This window comes from Sphaeramia orbicularis, chromosome 8, assembly GCF_902148855.1.
Source record: "Sphaeramia orbicularis chromosome 8, fSphaOr1.1, whole genome shotgun sequence".
Lineage (NCBI taxonomy): Eukaryota > Metazoa > Chordata > Actinopteri > Kurtiformes > Apogonidae > Sphaeramia > Sphaeramia orbicularis.
The window spans coordinates 41,211,079-41,226,377 of record NC_043964.1 but is presented as its reverse complement, the minus strand read 5'-3'; the positions used below and the strand labels follow the sequence as shown (position 1 = coordinate 41,226,377).

The 15,299-nt window shown below is 36.8% G+C and overlaps 1 protein-coding gene across 2 annotated transcripts; it reads left to right on the top strand.

The window, feature by feature from the left end:
• The first annotated feature begins 2,787 nt into the window (after nt 1-2,787).
• mmd2a (monocyte to macrophage differentiation-associated 2a) lies at nt 2,788-14,589 on the top strand. 2 transcript variants are annotated; one of them, XM_030141289.1, is made up of 7 exons: nt 2,788-3,110; nt 6,125-6,206; nt 8,989-9,149; nt 11,357-11,431; nt 12,345-12,446; nt 12,644-12,713; nt 14,134-14,589. In XM_030141289.1, the coding sequence occupies exons 1-7, from the start codon at nt 3,082-3,084 to the stop codon at nt 14,332-14,334; spliced, it is 720 nt and encodes a 239-aa protein (XP_029997149.1). In that variant the 5' UTR covers nt 2,788-3,081; the 3' UTR covers nt 14,335-14,589. The 2 variants fall into 2 exon arrangements, with proteins under 2 accessions (XP_029997149.1, XP_029997148.1); XM_030141288.1 differs by lacking the exon at nt 2,788-3,110 and adding an exon at nt 3,135-3,527.
• The last annotated feature ends 710 nt before the right edge of the window (nt 14,590-15,299 follow it).

The following is a 15,299-nucleotide window of genomic DNA, read 5'->3' as shown; positions in this document are numbered from 1 at the left end:
AGAAATATTTCAAAAGCATTTGCTTTAAGGAGTTAATATCCAGTGACAACACAAAAAACACTGGCCTACAAGTAAAATACCTCCAGAATAAACGTAGTGAATCCAAGTTTGAGTCACTAATAAAGAAAAATCAAGTCAAAAATGCTTGTTGGATGTAGTTTCCAAAATGTGAAATGAGAATGAGAATTAACGAGACACTGGATTTTACTCAAAAGGAAATGTTTGTCTCAGAGCTACCAGATCTACTTCAAAACATTGTTTGTACATTACAATACTTTCCTTTCACTTTCCTTTTTTTTTCCTTGGGACATTTGAAAATCTATTGTAAATGCACATAAACCAATGTGTAATAACATGTCATCATATACATTGATCACATCAGCTAAACAGCACTTTTGTCATTTTTTTCCCCAATTCATCTTATCAAAGTATGTAAGATTTAACACATTTAATCTTTGAGGCAGATAATTTCTAAAAACAAACAAACAAACAAACAAACAAACAAACAAACAATAATAATTGCAATCCCATTGTAATCCACTGTGTGTTATTCTGCAATGAGAAACTATAGCTGGACCCAAACTGATCACACCATGTTTGCTCCTTTGCATAAAAACAAATACATATCTGCATCAATGTATGTCTTGTAACTTTTAGAACACATTTGTACCCTATAAATTGAATAAGGAATGTAGCCAATCAGGGTTGAGTCCCTTATAACATGCTTATACACACATACATTGCAGATGTTTTACTGTGTATTTGGGGGGTATCCGTTCAGATGTGCATGTTTGGCCTTTATCAGTAATAGTTTGGATGTTATCTCCAGACGCAGCCAGGGGTAAATGTGTAACAGGTTTTGTCTGGTAAGTGGAAACTGTTTGAAAGTCTGTGTGTTTGCATAATGCATCTGTTCTGTCTCACACGGCAGCTGCACAGTGGCACGAAGGCCTCCTCCTGGACACTGTTATTGTTGGATAATATTTAATTTTCCATTTAGTGTGAGCATGGGTGCTGTTTAAAGAGAAGCATAAGTTAACCGTCAACTGAGTAAATGAATACAAATGCAAATACTACATACCTTGCTCAGTGACTGTTCTGTTGTGGCAACTGCCATATGAATTTTTCCTCTACTTCTAACCTTTCCCAGGTGATTTATCATCAGTTATTATAATATTATCCTCTGGATGTTGCATATAGGTTTTTTATTTTTCCATAATTAATTCATTAATTTTGTAGATGCTCGGAGTAATTTCAAAGGTTATTACTCTGATTTAGAAGTATTTCAGTGGTGACTTCCAAAATGAATTTTTATTTTGTAAGTAATTAATCACCATTCATTCTAATATTATTCTCTACATTTTGTATCTTTTAGGGCACAGGTGTCAAACATGCGGCCTGGGGCCAAATCTGGCCCGCCAAAGGTTCCATCTGGCCCTGCAGGATGAAAGTGCAAAAATTAACCTGAACAGTCAAGGTTGTCCAAATCATTTTGGTTCAGGTTCCACATACAGACCACTGTGATCTACAGTAAAAATAACAACACAATAACCCATAAATAATGACAACTACAAATTTTCTTTGTGAAAATTATGTGGAAAAAATTTAAGTGAAAACAATAAGATTATACTGTGAAAATATTTACATTTACAAAACTATTCTTTCACAATAAAATGCAAACAAATACATAAATAAAAACAAAGATGAACAACCTGAAATGTGCAATTTGAACAATATTCTACCTGTTACTAAATGTTTTATGCATTTATGGATCCACTGTGATCTATAGTTTTGTTAATAATAAGAGATGTAGTATTGTGGAAACTGTTCAAATTTTAATTCCAGACTCCAAAATTTTAACAATATTCTTCCTGTTACCAAATGTTAATGTAACATTGTGTGTAAATGCACATGTATAAATAATAAGTCGAGGCATAATATTGTTAAAATTGCACTAATTTTTCAAATGAAATTTATGTTTTTTCAGGTTATTCACATCTTTTTTGTAAAATGTAAATATTTTCATAATTTCATTGGGGGTTTTTGTACTAAAACAAAAAGAAAAACTTGGCTTTGTCATTATTTATACGTTATTAAATCATTAATTTATTGGTCTGGCCCACTTGAGATCAAATTGGGCTAAATATGGCCCCTGAACCAAAATGAGTTTGACACCCCTGTTTTAGGGTAAAATAGGCATTTTACTATATTTCATTTATTGATCATGTAGATGTTCATGAAAGCTTAGAGTAAATTCAAAAGTTGTTATATCAAAAGAAAGAACACTGAAGAAAAAAAAAATACGTTTTCTAGGAACCTTTCTCATTAAATTAAAGTAAAAACACGTGTCTGAATTCACTGTCCTTTGTCAACCTTTTATTTGTGAATCAATACTGCAGAAGATGACAGTGTTTCCATATTCACTCCATGTTCAACAGGTCATATCTGATGACGATGAGAAGCTGAGAAACTGTACTTTACCTGAATTATTTCCATGTATTGATAGTATTAGTGGTTCAACAGTTATTAAGCATTATAAATCAGCAGATGCTTTTGGTCCCTGGTGACTGTTTAAGTCTGTGAGAGTTAAATACTTCAGTGTTTTCACTTTTCTCACTTTTGCTTTTGCAAGACAGTATTCAAATGTAGTGCATACAGGAAGTTGAAAATGAGGCAAAAGTGGTGTTGTGCTGTGGGGAGGGGTTGTTGTTTGCCGCTGTGTTATCATCAGCCAGGACAGGGGAAAAGGGGAGGGGAGGAGAGGAGAGGAGGGGTTACGAGCCCAGTCCCGCGGAACATCCTGCAAACACATCTGAGACTCGGAACAGAACTCTGAACAGTTTCCACACCGCCGGTCCGCAGGGATGGCCCACTGTGGGGTCTCCACTAAACTTTAGTTTCGGTGTCATCGGGGCTGACGGAGCGTGCGGGTCCGGGTCGACTTGTCCAGGTGGACTTATGTGTTTGTGTTCGGACGCGGTGGGACATCCGGAATGGGGAACCCGTAGGAGGAGACGACGCTCGTTGGCGTGGAGTTGGTAGATAGTGCGCACTGACGCGCGCACGCCAAATACGCACGGGATGGATTTTAAGAAGACGAAATTTGGAAGGTAAAGTGGATTAGATTTTTGTCAGGAGGGTTGGATTGCCCTCACATCTGGCCCCGTGTTTTCCATGTGTGACAGATCCTGTGCATCCAGGCGCACGGACGCGCTGCCACAGGGACCATCAGAGTGGGTTATAGATTAGTTTGTGTGTGAAACAGACAGACTACACACATCATCTTTATTACCACTGAGCTGCACATTCCTCCTCTATCCAACATCTATCACCCTATTCATGTTCCAGTTATTATTATTATTATTTTTTAAACATTATTTGTTCCCACATTTCACAAAAAACCGTACCAGTGTAACTTTCACTTTGCGTGTGTGCAGACAAATGGCGATAATCGTGAGAACCAGAACCTCAGGGGAGATGAACTTGATCTTTACTGTAAAAGGAATAGTCCTGGACTTACACGCAGGGTATACTCCCCCCCCTTACACGTACACACAAAAGTATTTCCATAGTGTACACTATCACTACCAGGATCCAAAGGTTCTGATCCTCTTAGATGCAACGGATCCTATTAATGCATGGAATGTGCTGTAACAGGATTGTAAACCTACTTGTCTACCTTTTGGAAAATGCATAAAAAAAAAAAAAAACACAGATTCCACACTCACCGGAACCTGCATCAAATCAGATGATACACAAAGAAGGAACAATAGTGTGGAAAGAGAAAAGAGAGGAAACTGTGCTGCTGATGACAGTGTCCTCTCTGATCAGACCCTGTCAGTCCTTTTCCCTTTTCTCTCAGTTCATTACACACATGCACCACAAACACACACATAAACACACACTGGCACACAGAGCTCTGTCATAACTGATTAGAGGACATCAGAGTGTTACATTCAGGACCATTGATAGTCCTACAATACAGCAACAGTGCTCAGGAAAATAGTATTCTGTTGTTATGCAGTTGGCCAGGCCCGTAGAGCTGCACCAAATGAAAGAAGAAGGGATGGCAGCTGTACAATCATCAAATGTTATGTTCTGAAATGTTTTCTTTCTGTGGATTATGCTTTGAGAAACATAACACCTATGACACCAGCTCGCCTTTCAGATATTTACATATGAGCAGCATTTTCATAGTGGTTTACCTGTTGAGGTTGAAATGTAAACCTGTAGGTTCTGAGTCATGGCTTATGAAGGCAACTGGACTTGTTTTTGGCTGACAAAGTTTACTCGTTGCTGCTTGTTTACTTGTGTTTTCTCTAGGCTGCAATGTCAGGAACAATGGCACTTTTTGCCGTAATGTCATGTTCATCTTAATAAAGTACACTATGGCAGTAACAAAGAGCAGATCTGCAGCACAACTTAGAAAGGAAGCAGCATTTCCTTTCTTGAAGCCTCAGTTGGGTTTCCTCTGTCAAATTTTACTGCAGATATTCTTTCTCAGTGCAATATTTTAACTTTGGATTATTAACACTTTATATTTATGTGATTCAGTTAATCCTTAAAGACTTAGAATTATATCTGTGGTGACTTCCTAAATGAATTTTCCTCTACATTTCCTCTTTCAAAAGTGATTTATCACCATTTATTCTAAAATTATGATCTGCATTTTGTATTTTTCAGTGGAATGTAGACATTTTCCTACATATCCACCTGAGACCCAGCAAGGCATTTTTGTTCTCTGTTGGGAACAAGAGTTTCACAGCTTTACTTAAAAAGTGATAACTGTAAAGGAGATTCCATAAAAAATTAAAAATGTATCTGAAACAATTTTTGCATCATGCTGTTTCAAAAAAAAAAAAAAAATCTATAATCAACAATTATTCATATAAAAAAAGCCAAAACTTTTACATTCCAGGGATTCAGAAGGATGTAGATGTGCATAAAAACTTGGAGAAAATGCAAAGGTTATTATACTGAAACAGAGAAAAGTGAAGAAAAACTGACTCAGAATGTAAAAACAAGCGTCTGCATCTACCGTCATTTGTCAAAATACATGGGTTTTATTGGTGAATAAATGTTGCAGAAAATGATGGTGTTTCTGGTCAAAACAACACATCTGGTGCAGCTGAAAATCTCAGAAACAGTATTTTACCTGAATTATTTAATTATAGTGATAGCATTAGTGGTTTAAGAGTTATTAAACATTTTAGATCAGTAGAGGCTGTTTAAACTTTCAAAGGGTTGAACAAAAAGCCAAGACCAGATCTTTTTTTGGCCTTTGATAGTTAAATGTTTGTAATATCCTCAGAAAAATCTCAATCTGCCTCCCTTATCTTCTGCTTCACTTTCTCCTGATTGCTCTGTTCACTCTGCAGAATTAATAGACCGTTACAACAAACAGCTACGGGAGATATGTGTGTGTGTGTGTTTGTGTGTGAGTGAGTGGGGATAATGACTGTGTGTGTATGAACTGCCGGCCTAAATGTGTAATCAAATAACACAGCTGACCGACACAGGCGCACCTGTGGCCCTGCAGGAGGAGTTACATTCAGATTGGTGTGTGTGTGTGAGTGTGTGTGTGTGGGAGTTTGGTGCATCTTGATGTATAAAATGTGATTTCGTAACATCTCCAGATGTGTTTTTTTCTCTGTAAGCTGGGATTGAGAGATTTACTGCTGATTAAATAGCCTACACAACACACAAACATGAACACACACACACATGGAATAACTTTGTCAAAGTGTGTGGCAACGTGATGTATCATGCAAATGCACTTAATAGTTACTGGTCAGTGGTATCCTGTGGTTGCAGTGCAGATAGGGATATCACTGGTGACCATAGCAACACAGACAGTTGCCCCAGTAACGCTGAAGAACACTAAAATTCAGACAACGTGATGTGGATTAGAGACCTGTAAATCCTCCAAGAATGACCATCACACACGCGCACACACACACACACACACACACACACACACACACACACACATAGGCCTTCATGGCTTCGGCACACATTACTTATTAACCACTAAAGCAGTATCTCGTTATGCTTGGAGATCCACATTCATCACCTGAACTCACCCCCCCCCCCCCCTCCCCTCTGACTCCCTGTTCGCCCTCAGGTTCATGAATTGCAGGGTGCCGGCCAGTAAGCGGTACCAGCCCACTGAGTATGAACATGCAGCAAACTGTGCCACACATGGGGTGAGACAAACACACACTGATGAACATGAAGACAGAAACATGCAAAAAACACTTTCCTCCTTCTTGCACTTCGGCCTCTCTCTTTTTACGTCCAAACTGCCTGTGGGTTTAGTGTGAGCTCATCTGAAGTGATGGGGAGGATTGTGAGGAATGAGCCAGGATGGGGAGGATTTTTTTTTTTTTTGACTGTGCGTTAGATGCAGCGGGTTTATAATCTGTGATTCTGCCTGTAGCTTTCTCTAATCTCCTGTAATCCCCTCGAATGCCTCTGCCTCCGAGAGAGCAAGACAGATCATGAATCAAACAGGACGATAAAGATGTAGAAATCACAGAGAAAACACACATGTAATGAGCGTTAAGCCTTTAGTTTTCTGTTGTCGTCTTTGTTCATTTATTAGTTCATTCACTCATTCACTTGTCCAGCTTTGTTAGCATTTTTCTGTGTCGTTTACCCCACTGACATCTGGCCTCGAGGAGCTTTTACACCTTTGTGAGGCAGTGGGTCTCTTAAAGTTACAATCTGCAACTTTCACACACAAAACAGAAACAGCCCAACTAGAAATAAAAGCCAAGTATTCTCTTATATTGGGAAAAAAAAAAAAATTGATTATGCAAAGTTACTATATTAGACTTCTTTCACAACTAGAATAAAACTCACTGAAAATTAAACTTAAAAAAGCAGAACAATGTTGCCATGCAAGCTGTGTTTAATACAATCATCAAAACAGAAGTAATTTAAAATGCTGAATTAAGCAAAGCAATGTTCTTTCTCAGCTGGAAAATTATGCAAAACTGTTGTTTTAGCTTGTTACTACTTGAATCTATCTTATTAACAGTTTATTAACAGATGTAAAACCATTTCACAAGTTTTTCCACAAGAGTCTGGTAAATTTGACAAATAGAATAAAATTCAAACCTGTTGTTTCTTAGTAAACATGAAGAAGCATTAGAAGAGTGGATGGAGTTTTTAAAACTACAGCCATCTGTCTGGAAGCACATCTATAATAGACAGATAGATAGATAGATAGATAGATAGATAGATAGATAGATAGATAGATAGATAGATAGATAGATAGATAGATAGATAGATAGATAGATAGATAGATAGATAGATAGATAGATAGATAGATAGATAGATAGATAGATAGATAGATAGATAGATAGATAGATAGATGGACTTTATTTATCCCAAACTGGGAAATTAGTGTTGCGGCAGCATGACACACATTCAGTAACAATATAAAACTACAGCAAACATGAGAAAAGACAAATATAACAAAAGAGCAAAGACCATACACTGTACACTATAAATTAGAAGTCTAAAAAGATCTGGGTAGAAGCTGGATAATAACTATAATGTGCAGAAAAACAGTATTACACTATTGACCATAAAGTTGGAATAAAATGTTTTTTTTTTTTTTACCTCTTCTTATGGAATGATTGTGACGATTTGATTTATTGTTGACAGACATAGTATGTAATCATTGTACCCGGTCAAAGGTGATTACTGACTATAAATAGGAATAAAAAGACAAATGTGTCTGAAAACACATTTTTTTTCCAACTTTTATGGCAACAGTGTGAATTTATGATTTAAAGGTCCACTTTGGAAGATTTAGGTGGATTTTGGAATATCTAATAACAGAAACTGAATCAAACATTAATAATTATATTTTCATTTGCCTCATCTGAAAATATGATGTCTGTTGCCTTAAAATGAGCTGTTAAGGGATCAGGTTAAGGTTAGGGTTAACCATGTTTCTACAGTTCGTCATGGGCTTGTTCTTCATCTTGCACTAATGTACATTAACATTACATAATAAATTGCAATACTTGATAGATTTGTAGCATCACTGGGTAAAAAATCCACATGTGTTTGAGCCTAATGTAATTCAAGTGATCTGAGAGGATACAAAGAGGTCTGATCTGAGACGTCTGCATCTATTCATTCCCTGTGTTTGAAAATCTACTCTAATAATGCAGGTTTTTGTCCAATCATAAGTGTTTTCAGTCAGGTCCGGGGGATAAATACATGACTGACAGCCGTCATCATCGATCAGTAATCAGATTCTGTCAGATACAACCCAAATGGGATTCTTCTACTCTGTTCCATGGGTTGTCAAAGAAACTTGAATAAGTGTCTAGATTTATATGTAGTCTTTTGATTTCAGTGGAGGGGAAAGAGCTGCAGAAGGAAATGGTGTATTTTCACTTTTCCCTGGGATCTGCTGCTGTTGCTGTAGCCTATGAACTAAAAAGTCCAGAGCAGACTAACACTGGATCTAAGGAGGTCCTTATTCTTTCTTTTTTTTTTTTTCTGGTGTTTGGTGGGGGATTCAGTTGGCTTCAATCTGCAACTTCACCTCTAGATGTCAGTAAATATCACACATTGAATCTCTAAAAACAATAAAAACAGTTTAAAGTCTACTGAAACTGGTGTGTAATAATCAGAATCAGAATACTTCATTAATCTCAGGGAAAATTGTTGTGCGTTACAGTTGCTCCGTGCAAGTATAATGGAGGTGAGCACACATGCATACATGCATGCACCCATGCATGCACACACACATATCTATGTATATGTATATGTATATATACTGTATATAAAAATGTATTCTAACAGCATTGTAAAATATGGACTAGACAGAAATTATCAATATGAGTAAAAAGTAAAAGAAATATACATAAATAAGTGTGCAAAAATATAGTTGTGTCTAATTATAGTTATGTGGTTGCATAATATTTTGGAATATTCTAATGGTTTTATCTGACTCCTCTACAGTTCTGGATTCTCCCCAGTCTGTTGGGCGGGTCTTTGCTCTACTTCCTGTCCGTGGACCAATGGCATCGCATGGCTGCCTGGCTCTATGGAAGCGGTCTCACTGGGCTGTTTGTCACCTCAACACTCTTCCACACCGCCACCTGGAAAATCAGCCATCTCCGGTGCGTGTTAGTGTGTGTGTGTTTATGGTAGAAAATGCTGGTAGGGGTTCAGCAGATGTTTACGTGTGTGTTTATGTGTTACTTCGGATCAGTGGACATTTTCACAACACTCAGACATGCAGTTTGTTAATTATGACAATGCCAGGAGGTCAGAGACTGAACAACAGATGCTGCATGGTTATGTAAAAATATTTCACCTCATCTTCACCAACCTCAAGCTGCACTTTACACTTCAATCTTTTTTTAATTCTTTTACTACCAACTCATCCAAAAGACACAACAACAGATGTGTTACACACTGAAGGACATGGTTTGGGGACGGTTGGATTTGAGTATTTTCACAACAGACACATTTTCCTTCTGACATGTGACCCTGTCATGAAAACAAATGACAGGACTCGATTTAGGATCCTAGATAACACAGGTCCTTGGCTACTAGTACTTTTCACATTCTCAGTAGGGCTGTGGAATATAACTAATGTCTCAGATCACAGTATAGGTCATTTCACATCCACACAGTAAAACATACAGTATCTGATAAAAGACACACCCAGATAAAACATTCTTTCTCATATCCATACCTACCCACCATCAAAAACAGGTACGTGTGGGTGAGTTCTCCTGTCAGTTCCTCTGACCACGGTGTTGATGAAGATCTGCAGTTCTGATCCTGCTCCTAAAGTGTATGTTATGTGCTAATGTTAATGCTATACGTATGCTGTGTGTGTATTATTATAGGGAAAATGCAGACAGAATTTCTCTATGGGGATAATAAACTGAGTTAACCTTTAACTTTTAACTTTTATTTGATCGTTGGACAAACATCCCCTGATATACACAGGACAGTCCCAATATTCTAACCTGTAATCTGCTGCTCAGTGTTGAAAAGTCAGTTATTTAGGCATTTTTTCTTCTTGAATATTATTGCTAAAATAGCGGAGGTGTCTTTACTAACCATTTTTGGGTTCTATACTCTCTTGCTCAATGTTGAAACTAAATTTTCACTTTTTTCTTTATAAATGTACATCGTACATTCCATCATACATTAAACCATGAACAAAGTTGAATTTTTTGATTTATTATTAATTTTTTATGTTACCAACAACGTTCATGGCTCACATGGTCTTAAAGACCATGGACAGAATGGAATAGGTTTTTAAAATCTCATTTTCCAGGCTCGAAAAATTCATGAAATTAAGCAAAAATATCAAAAGTTTTGGAATTATTCCATTGTAATTGTTTCTATTTTATTTTTATTTTAGTTTTGGTATTGTTTGACTAAAAACCATGCATTTTTACACTATATTGAATCTGTTTTCTTATAATATGTGGACATAGCTTAGATGAATCAAAATACATCTTTTATTAATGAAAACAAAACACATTTCCCCAGTTATGAGATATTAACTGACCTCTCATTTCCAGAATACTTTGTTACGACCTTTGTATTACTAAAATTTAAACAGTGTATTAAATAACATTAATTAAACAGTGTATTATATATTTAGTATATATATATTGGTATTCTGGTACATTTCAAATCAAGGGAAAATTAAAATAACCCATAATTAGTGAATGAAAAAAAGCTGTTGCTGTTTAATTTTGTGAATATGTGTGGGAACATAGCAAATAAATATGGGTCTAAAATGCCAATATGGTCAAAAATGTACAAACCAAACATATAAGGCTCTGTATAGCAGGGAAAAATATAGACTTGTATGAGTACTTATTACAAACATTGCACTATTATATCTGCTGCTGTTCTGATCCAAATGATTGTACTACCGCTGCTTTTAAAAGTAGGTTCACATATACACTTTTTATTCAACTATTGTTTATTCTTTATACCTGCTATTTATTCTTCTATTTTTACCTTTTGTAAAAAGAAAACTGCATGGCTTTTTGATTACAAGGTGAAAGAGAAATAATATCTCAATTCTCTGTGTCCAGTGCATCTAGTGAATTGACAAAAATAAAAGTCTTTGAATCTTTGAAATACTACAAAAAATTAAATGAAACTATACTAGCAAAGTTTCACAATACGAGTGTAAAAGAAAAAAGCATAAACCGCATGAGACAGATGCCTGCTGCAGAGTGCTATGTGTGCATATTAAGCCTCAGATAAAACAATAGATATTTTTCTGTTGCTTAATGTATGTTTTGATCTTTTTCAAATGAGCTTTATCTGGTCTTCTCTTCTTCTGTAGGAAGTTGGAGCAGCGTTTTCACATGTGTGACAGAATGGCCATTTACTTCTTCATTGCCTCCTCTTACTCTCCCTGGTGGGTGAGATTATATGTACAATAAACTCACCTCTATCTGAGGTCTCTGGTCATAAATCCATTCGCACTTAAATGCCATTTGCACATTCCCGGTTGGAATATTTCAACTTGTTTTGCACCTTACAATTCAGTTCTATTCTGTTCAGCACATTACAGTTGTTTTTTTTTCAGCACATTACAGTTATTATCCAGATTCTACATGGAGAAAAAAAGCCTGATCTGATATCAGCCAGAACACTGAACCAGTAATACATACTGTATGTTACTGCAAAAGCCATAAACCTGTGGAAACAGACTGAGAAAATATAAACTAAGTGATGAAAATCAATCAAATAAGAGAAGAATAAGGTCTAATGATGCAATGTTTCATGCTTTAGATGCAGAACAACCAAATATACCAACATACATAGTATCAAAGCGCATAGATTGAACTGTTCTTATCAGTGATGATCTGTAGATTTGTAGTTTCCTTCTTGAACCCTCACAAATTCATGCTAGTGTGAAAGTGGAAAATATTTTCTTACGTGCAATACATACAAAAACTCATTTATTCCTTCTGCCATCAGGCTGCAAAATGAGTCAGGTATAGTATTTGTGTTTGAATAGGTTATATGGGTCTGCTGACTAACTGATCTGTGTTTTCATAAGCTGCTCTCACTGTATGATGTGAATGATTGATGTGTTGTTGCTTATACTGTATTTATAATTCACTTCCTGAACCTTGGAGACTGTTAAACTCAGGGATCAATAAAATTATCTATCTATCTATCTATCTATCTATCTATCTATCTATCTATCTATCTATCTATCTATCTATCTATCTATCTATCTATCTATCTATCTATCTATCTATCTATCTATCTATCTATCTATCTATCTATCTATCTATCTATCTATCTATCTATCTAATCAGGCTGATGCTGAGGGAGTTGGGACCCTGGGCGTGCCACATGCGCTGGCTCATCTGGGTCATGGCTTGTATAGGATCTGTGTACGTCTTCTTCTTCCATGAGAGGTAATGGGCTATGTTTGGTTCTCCTTTCTTTGTGTCCTGGTTTGACACAATTAACATGAAACCAGACCCCTGTGCTCAAGTGTTTACTGCAAACACTGAAGCGCTGTTTGAAGCAAAAACAATTACACAGCCGGGGCACACGGGGTCATAAAATTGGAGGTATTATCTTCTCATGTTCTCATGTTTGCTTCTTGCAGGTATAAGCTGGTGGAGTTACTGGGGTACGTGGCCATGGGGGCTGTTCCTGCTTTGGTTATCCTGTCCATGGTAAGAAACAAACTGTCTCTGCCTCGGACACTAAAAACAACATGTTTCCGCTGCAACAGGTTTCCTGCCATTGTGTCTCTGTTCTTAAAGATACACAAGTGTAGTTTTGTTTGTTTTAGCTCTTCACATACCTACAAATAACCTCTGTTTACAACCCTTGTCCAAAACAAACCCTTTATTTTAGTCTGACTTCCTCACTGTTAAAGGAAAGAGAGGGATTGTTATACATTTATGCAACATCTCAGTACAATCTAACTATTTACCCTGTTTGTCAACTTCAGCTGGAAGACTTTACTGAAGATATAAATATGATGGTTCAGTTATGATGAATTAAAGCTTAAATGTAACAGGATCCAAATTGGGAACTATTTACCAATGAATTCTCTTTTTTTCTTCCTCCACACTGGTCATAGCTGTGGCCTCATGCATTATTTTATTTCATGAATGTGATATCTCAAGAAAGATATGATGGAGTGTTTTTAGATTTTAGTGGTCAAAGGTCAATGTCATAGTGACCTCATGTTGATCTCAGGAGATGCTTGAAAGATTCTTTTTGTCATATTTGGCGCTAATTTCCACTTGGATGAATGAACTGATTAGTGTTTGGCATTCATGGTTAACTCATAACACTGTTATGGGTACAGATTACCCCACTGTTGTTTTCCCTCTGGTTTAGGGTCTTGGCCACAGGTCTTTGGGGATTTTCAGGTTCACCTGCCATGGTTCCCTCACCTGGCGCTAATAAGTCAGGGAGTCTTTAAAAGGAGCTCAGATCCCAGCTCAGTTGGCTGTGAGCTGTCCAGAACTCAACATCCCCTTTTTTTTGGTTTGCCATTTTCCATCCCCTTTGTCCTCCCTCCATCCTGACCAGTGCCTCCCATTTCCACCCCACTGTTTAAGGCCCATGTTTTCATTTTTTTTCTATCTTTACGATAGACTTAGTGGGTGATTGAAAATTTCACTCTGTCTCCTTTTAGAACCCCTTTAAAAGGGCCCTATTCAGGTTTTACAGCCTTTCTCTTGGTTTTTGTGCCGTTTATTTGTTTCCCAACTTGCAACCCTGGTCCATATTCTGTTGTTTGGTTTTAGGGGGAAGCATGACAACACACATGATTTATCCAGTTTCCAAAAGGTCAAAGGTCACCTTTATGACAACATCATAATGTTGCAAATACACTTTTCTATCCTTTATTCACCTCTGTAATAGTCAATGAAATCATGTTTCTCACTTAAATCAGGCATTTAATATAGGAAAGACTTCCATTTCACCAAAAATACACTAAATGTTCTGTTAAAAGTTTTGAAAGACTTCACAACATGTATTAAATGTGTGGACATGCTTGAACTTGCCTGTTTAATGGTGACACACTTAAAGATGAGTGAAACTTGCTGAGCGGTGTATTTTCTCCTGTGTTTCCAGGTGGAGCGTGCAGGTGTGTGTGAGCTGGCTGTAGGCGGAGTCTTTTACGTGGTGGGCGTGGTTTTCTTTAAGAGCGACGGCCTTGTCCCCTTCGCTCACGCCATCTGGCATCTTTTTGTTGCAGCTGGAGCGGCTGTTCATTATTACGCAATCTGGAGGTACCTTTATGTACCTGGGCCCATACTGCAGACATCCAGGTGACTAACCGTTCATACCTGAGACTGTGTTGCTCCACATCAGGTGGCCAGGAATCATGTTTTCATGACAAAAAAACTGACTGTTGCAGATCAGCTGGGGCCAAACCTTGGGACCAAACACTTTGCATATTTGACTAAAAATCAACATGCATTTATTCCTTATTAACAGACAGATCCGTAAGCACTCAGCCTGACTAAAACAAACCTGACACAACTATAAAGTCACATTGCAAATGCAGAACTATATTTCAAATACTAATTATTATCAAAAAGATTGGTGTCAAACGTACGGCTCATGGACCAAAACCAGCCTTCCAAAAGATCCAATCTGGCACGTGGGATGAATTTGCGAGATGCAAAAATTACACTGAAGATACTAACAATCAAAGGTGTCAAAATCAGTTTAGTTCAGGTTCCACATACAGACCAATTCAATCAAGTGCATTAAAACAATAACATAATAATCTATAATGACAACTCCAAAATTTTCTCTTTTAGTGTAAAAAAGTAAAATTACATGGAAATGTTTAGATTTAGAAACTATCCTTTTACAAAAACTTTTTATAATCTTATATATAAACAACCTCAAATGTCTAAAGAGTAGTAAGTGTGATTTTACCAATATTCTGCCTGTCACTAAATGTTTTGTGTATTTGTAGATCCACTGTGATCTGTAACTTGTAATGCACATGTGGAAATGATAAACTGAGGCAGAATATTGTTAATATTGCACATACGTTTAAGACATTTCAGGTTGTTCATGTTATGTACATTTTTAATGAAACTTTGTAAATATAAACATTTTCATCATGTAATTTTACTGTTTTCACTGCTATTATTTTACTGGTCTGACCCACTTCAGATGATACTGGGCTGAATGTGGCCCCTGAACTACAATGAGTTCAACACCCCCGGTCAAACCGGTACAGAAGGATGATCAAGATATCATTCAAGATTGAACAAAATTAA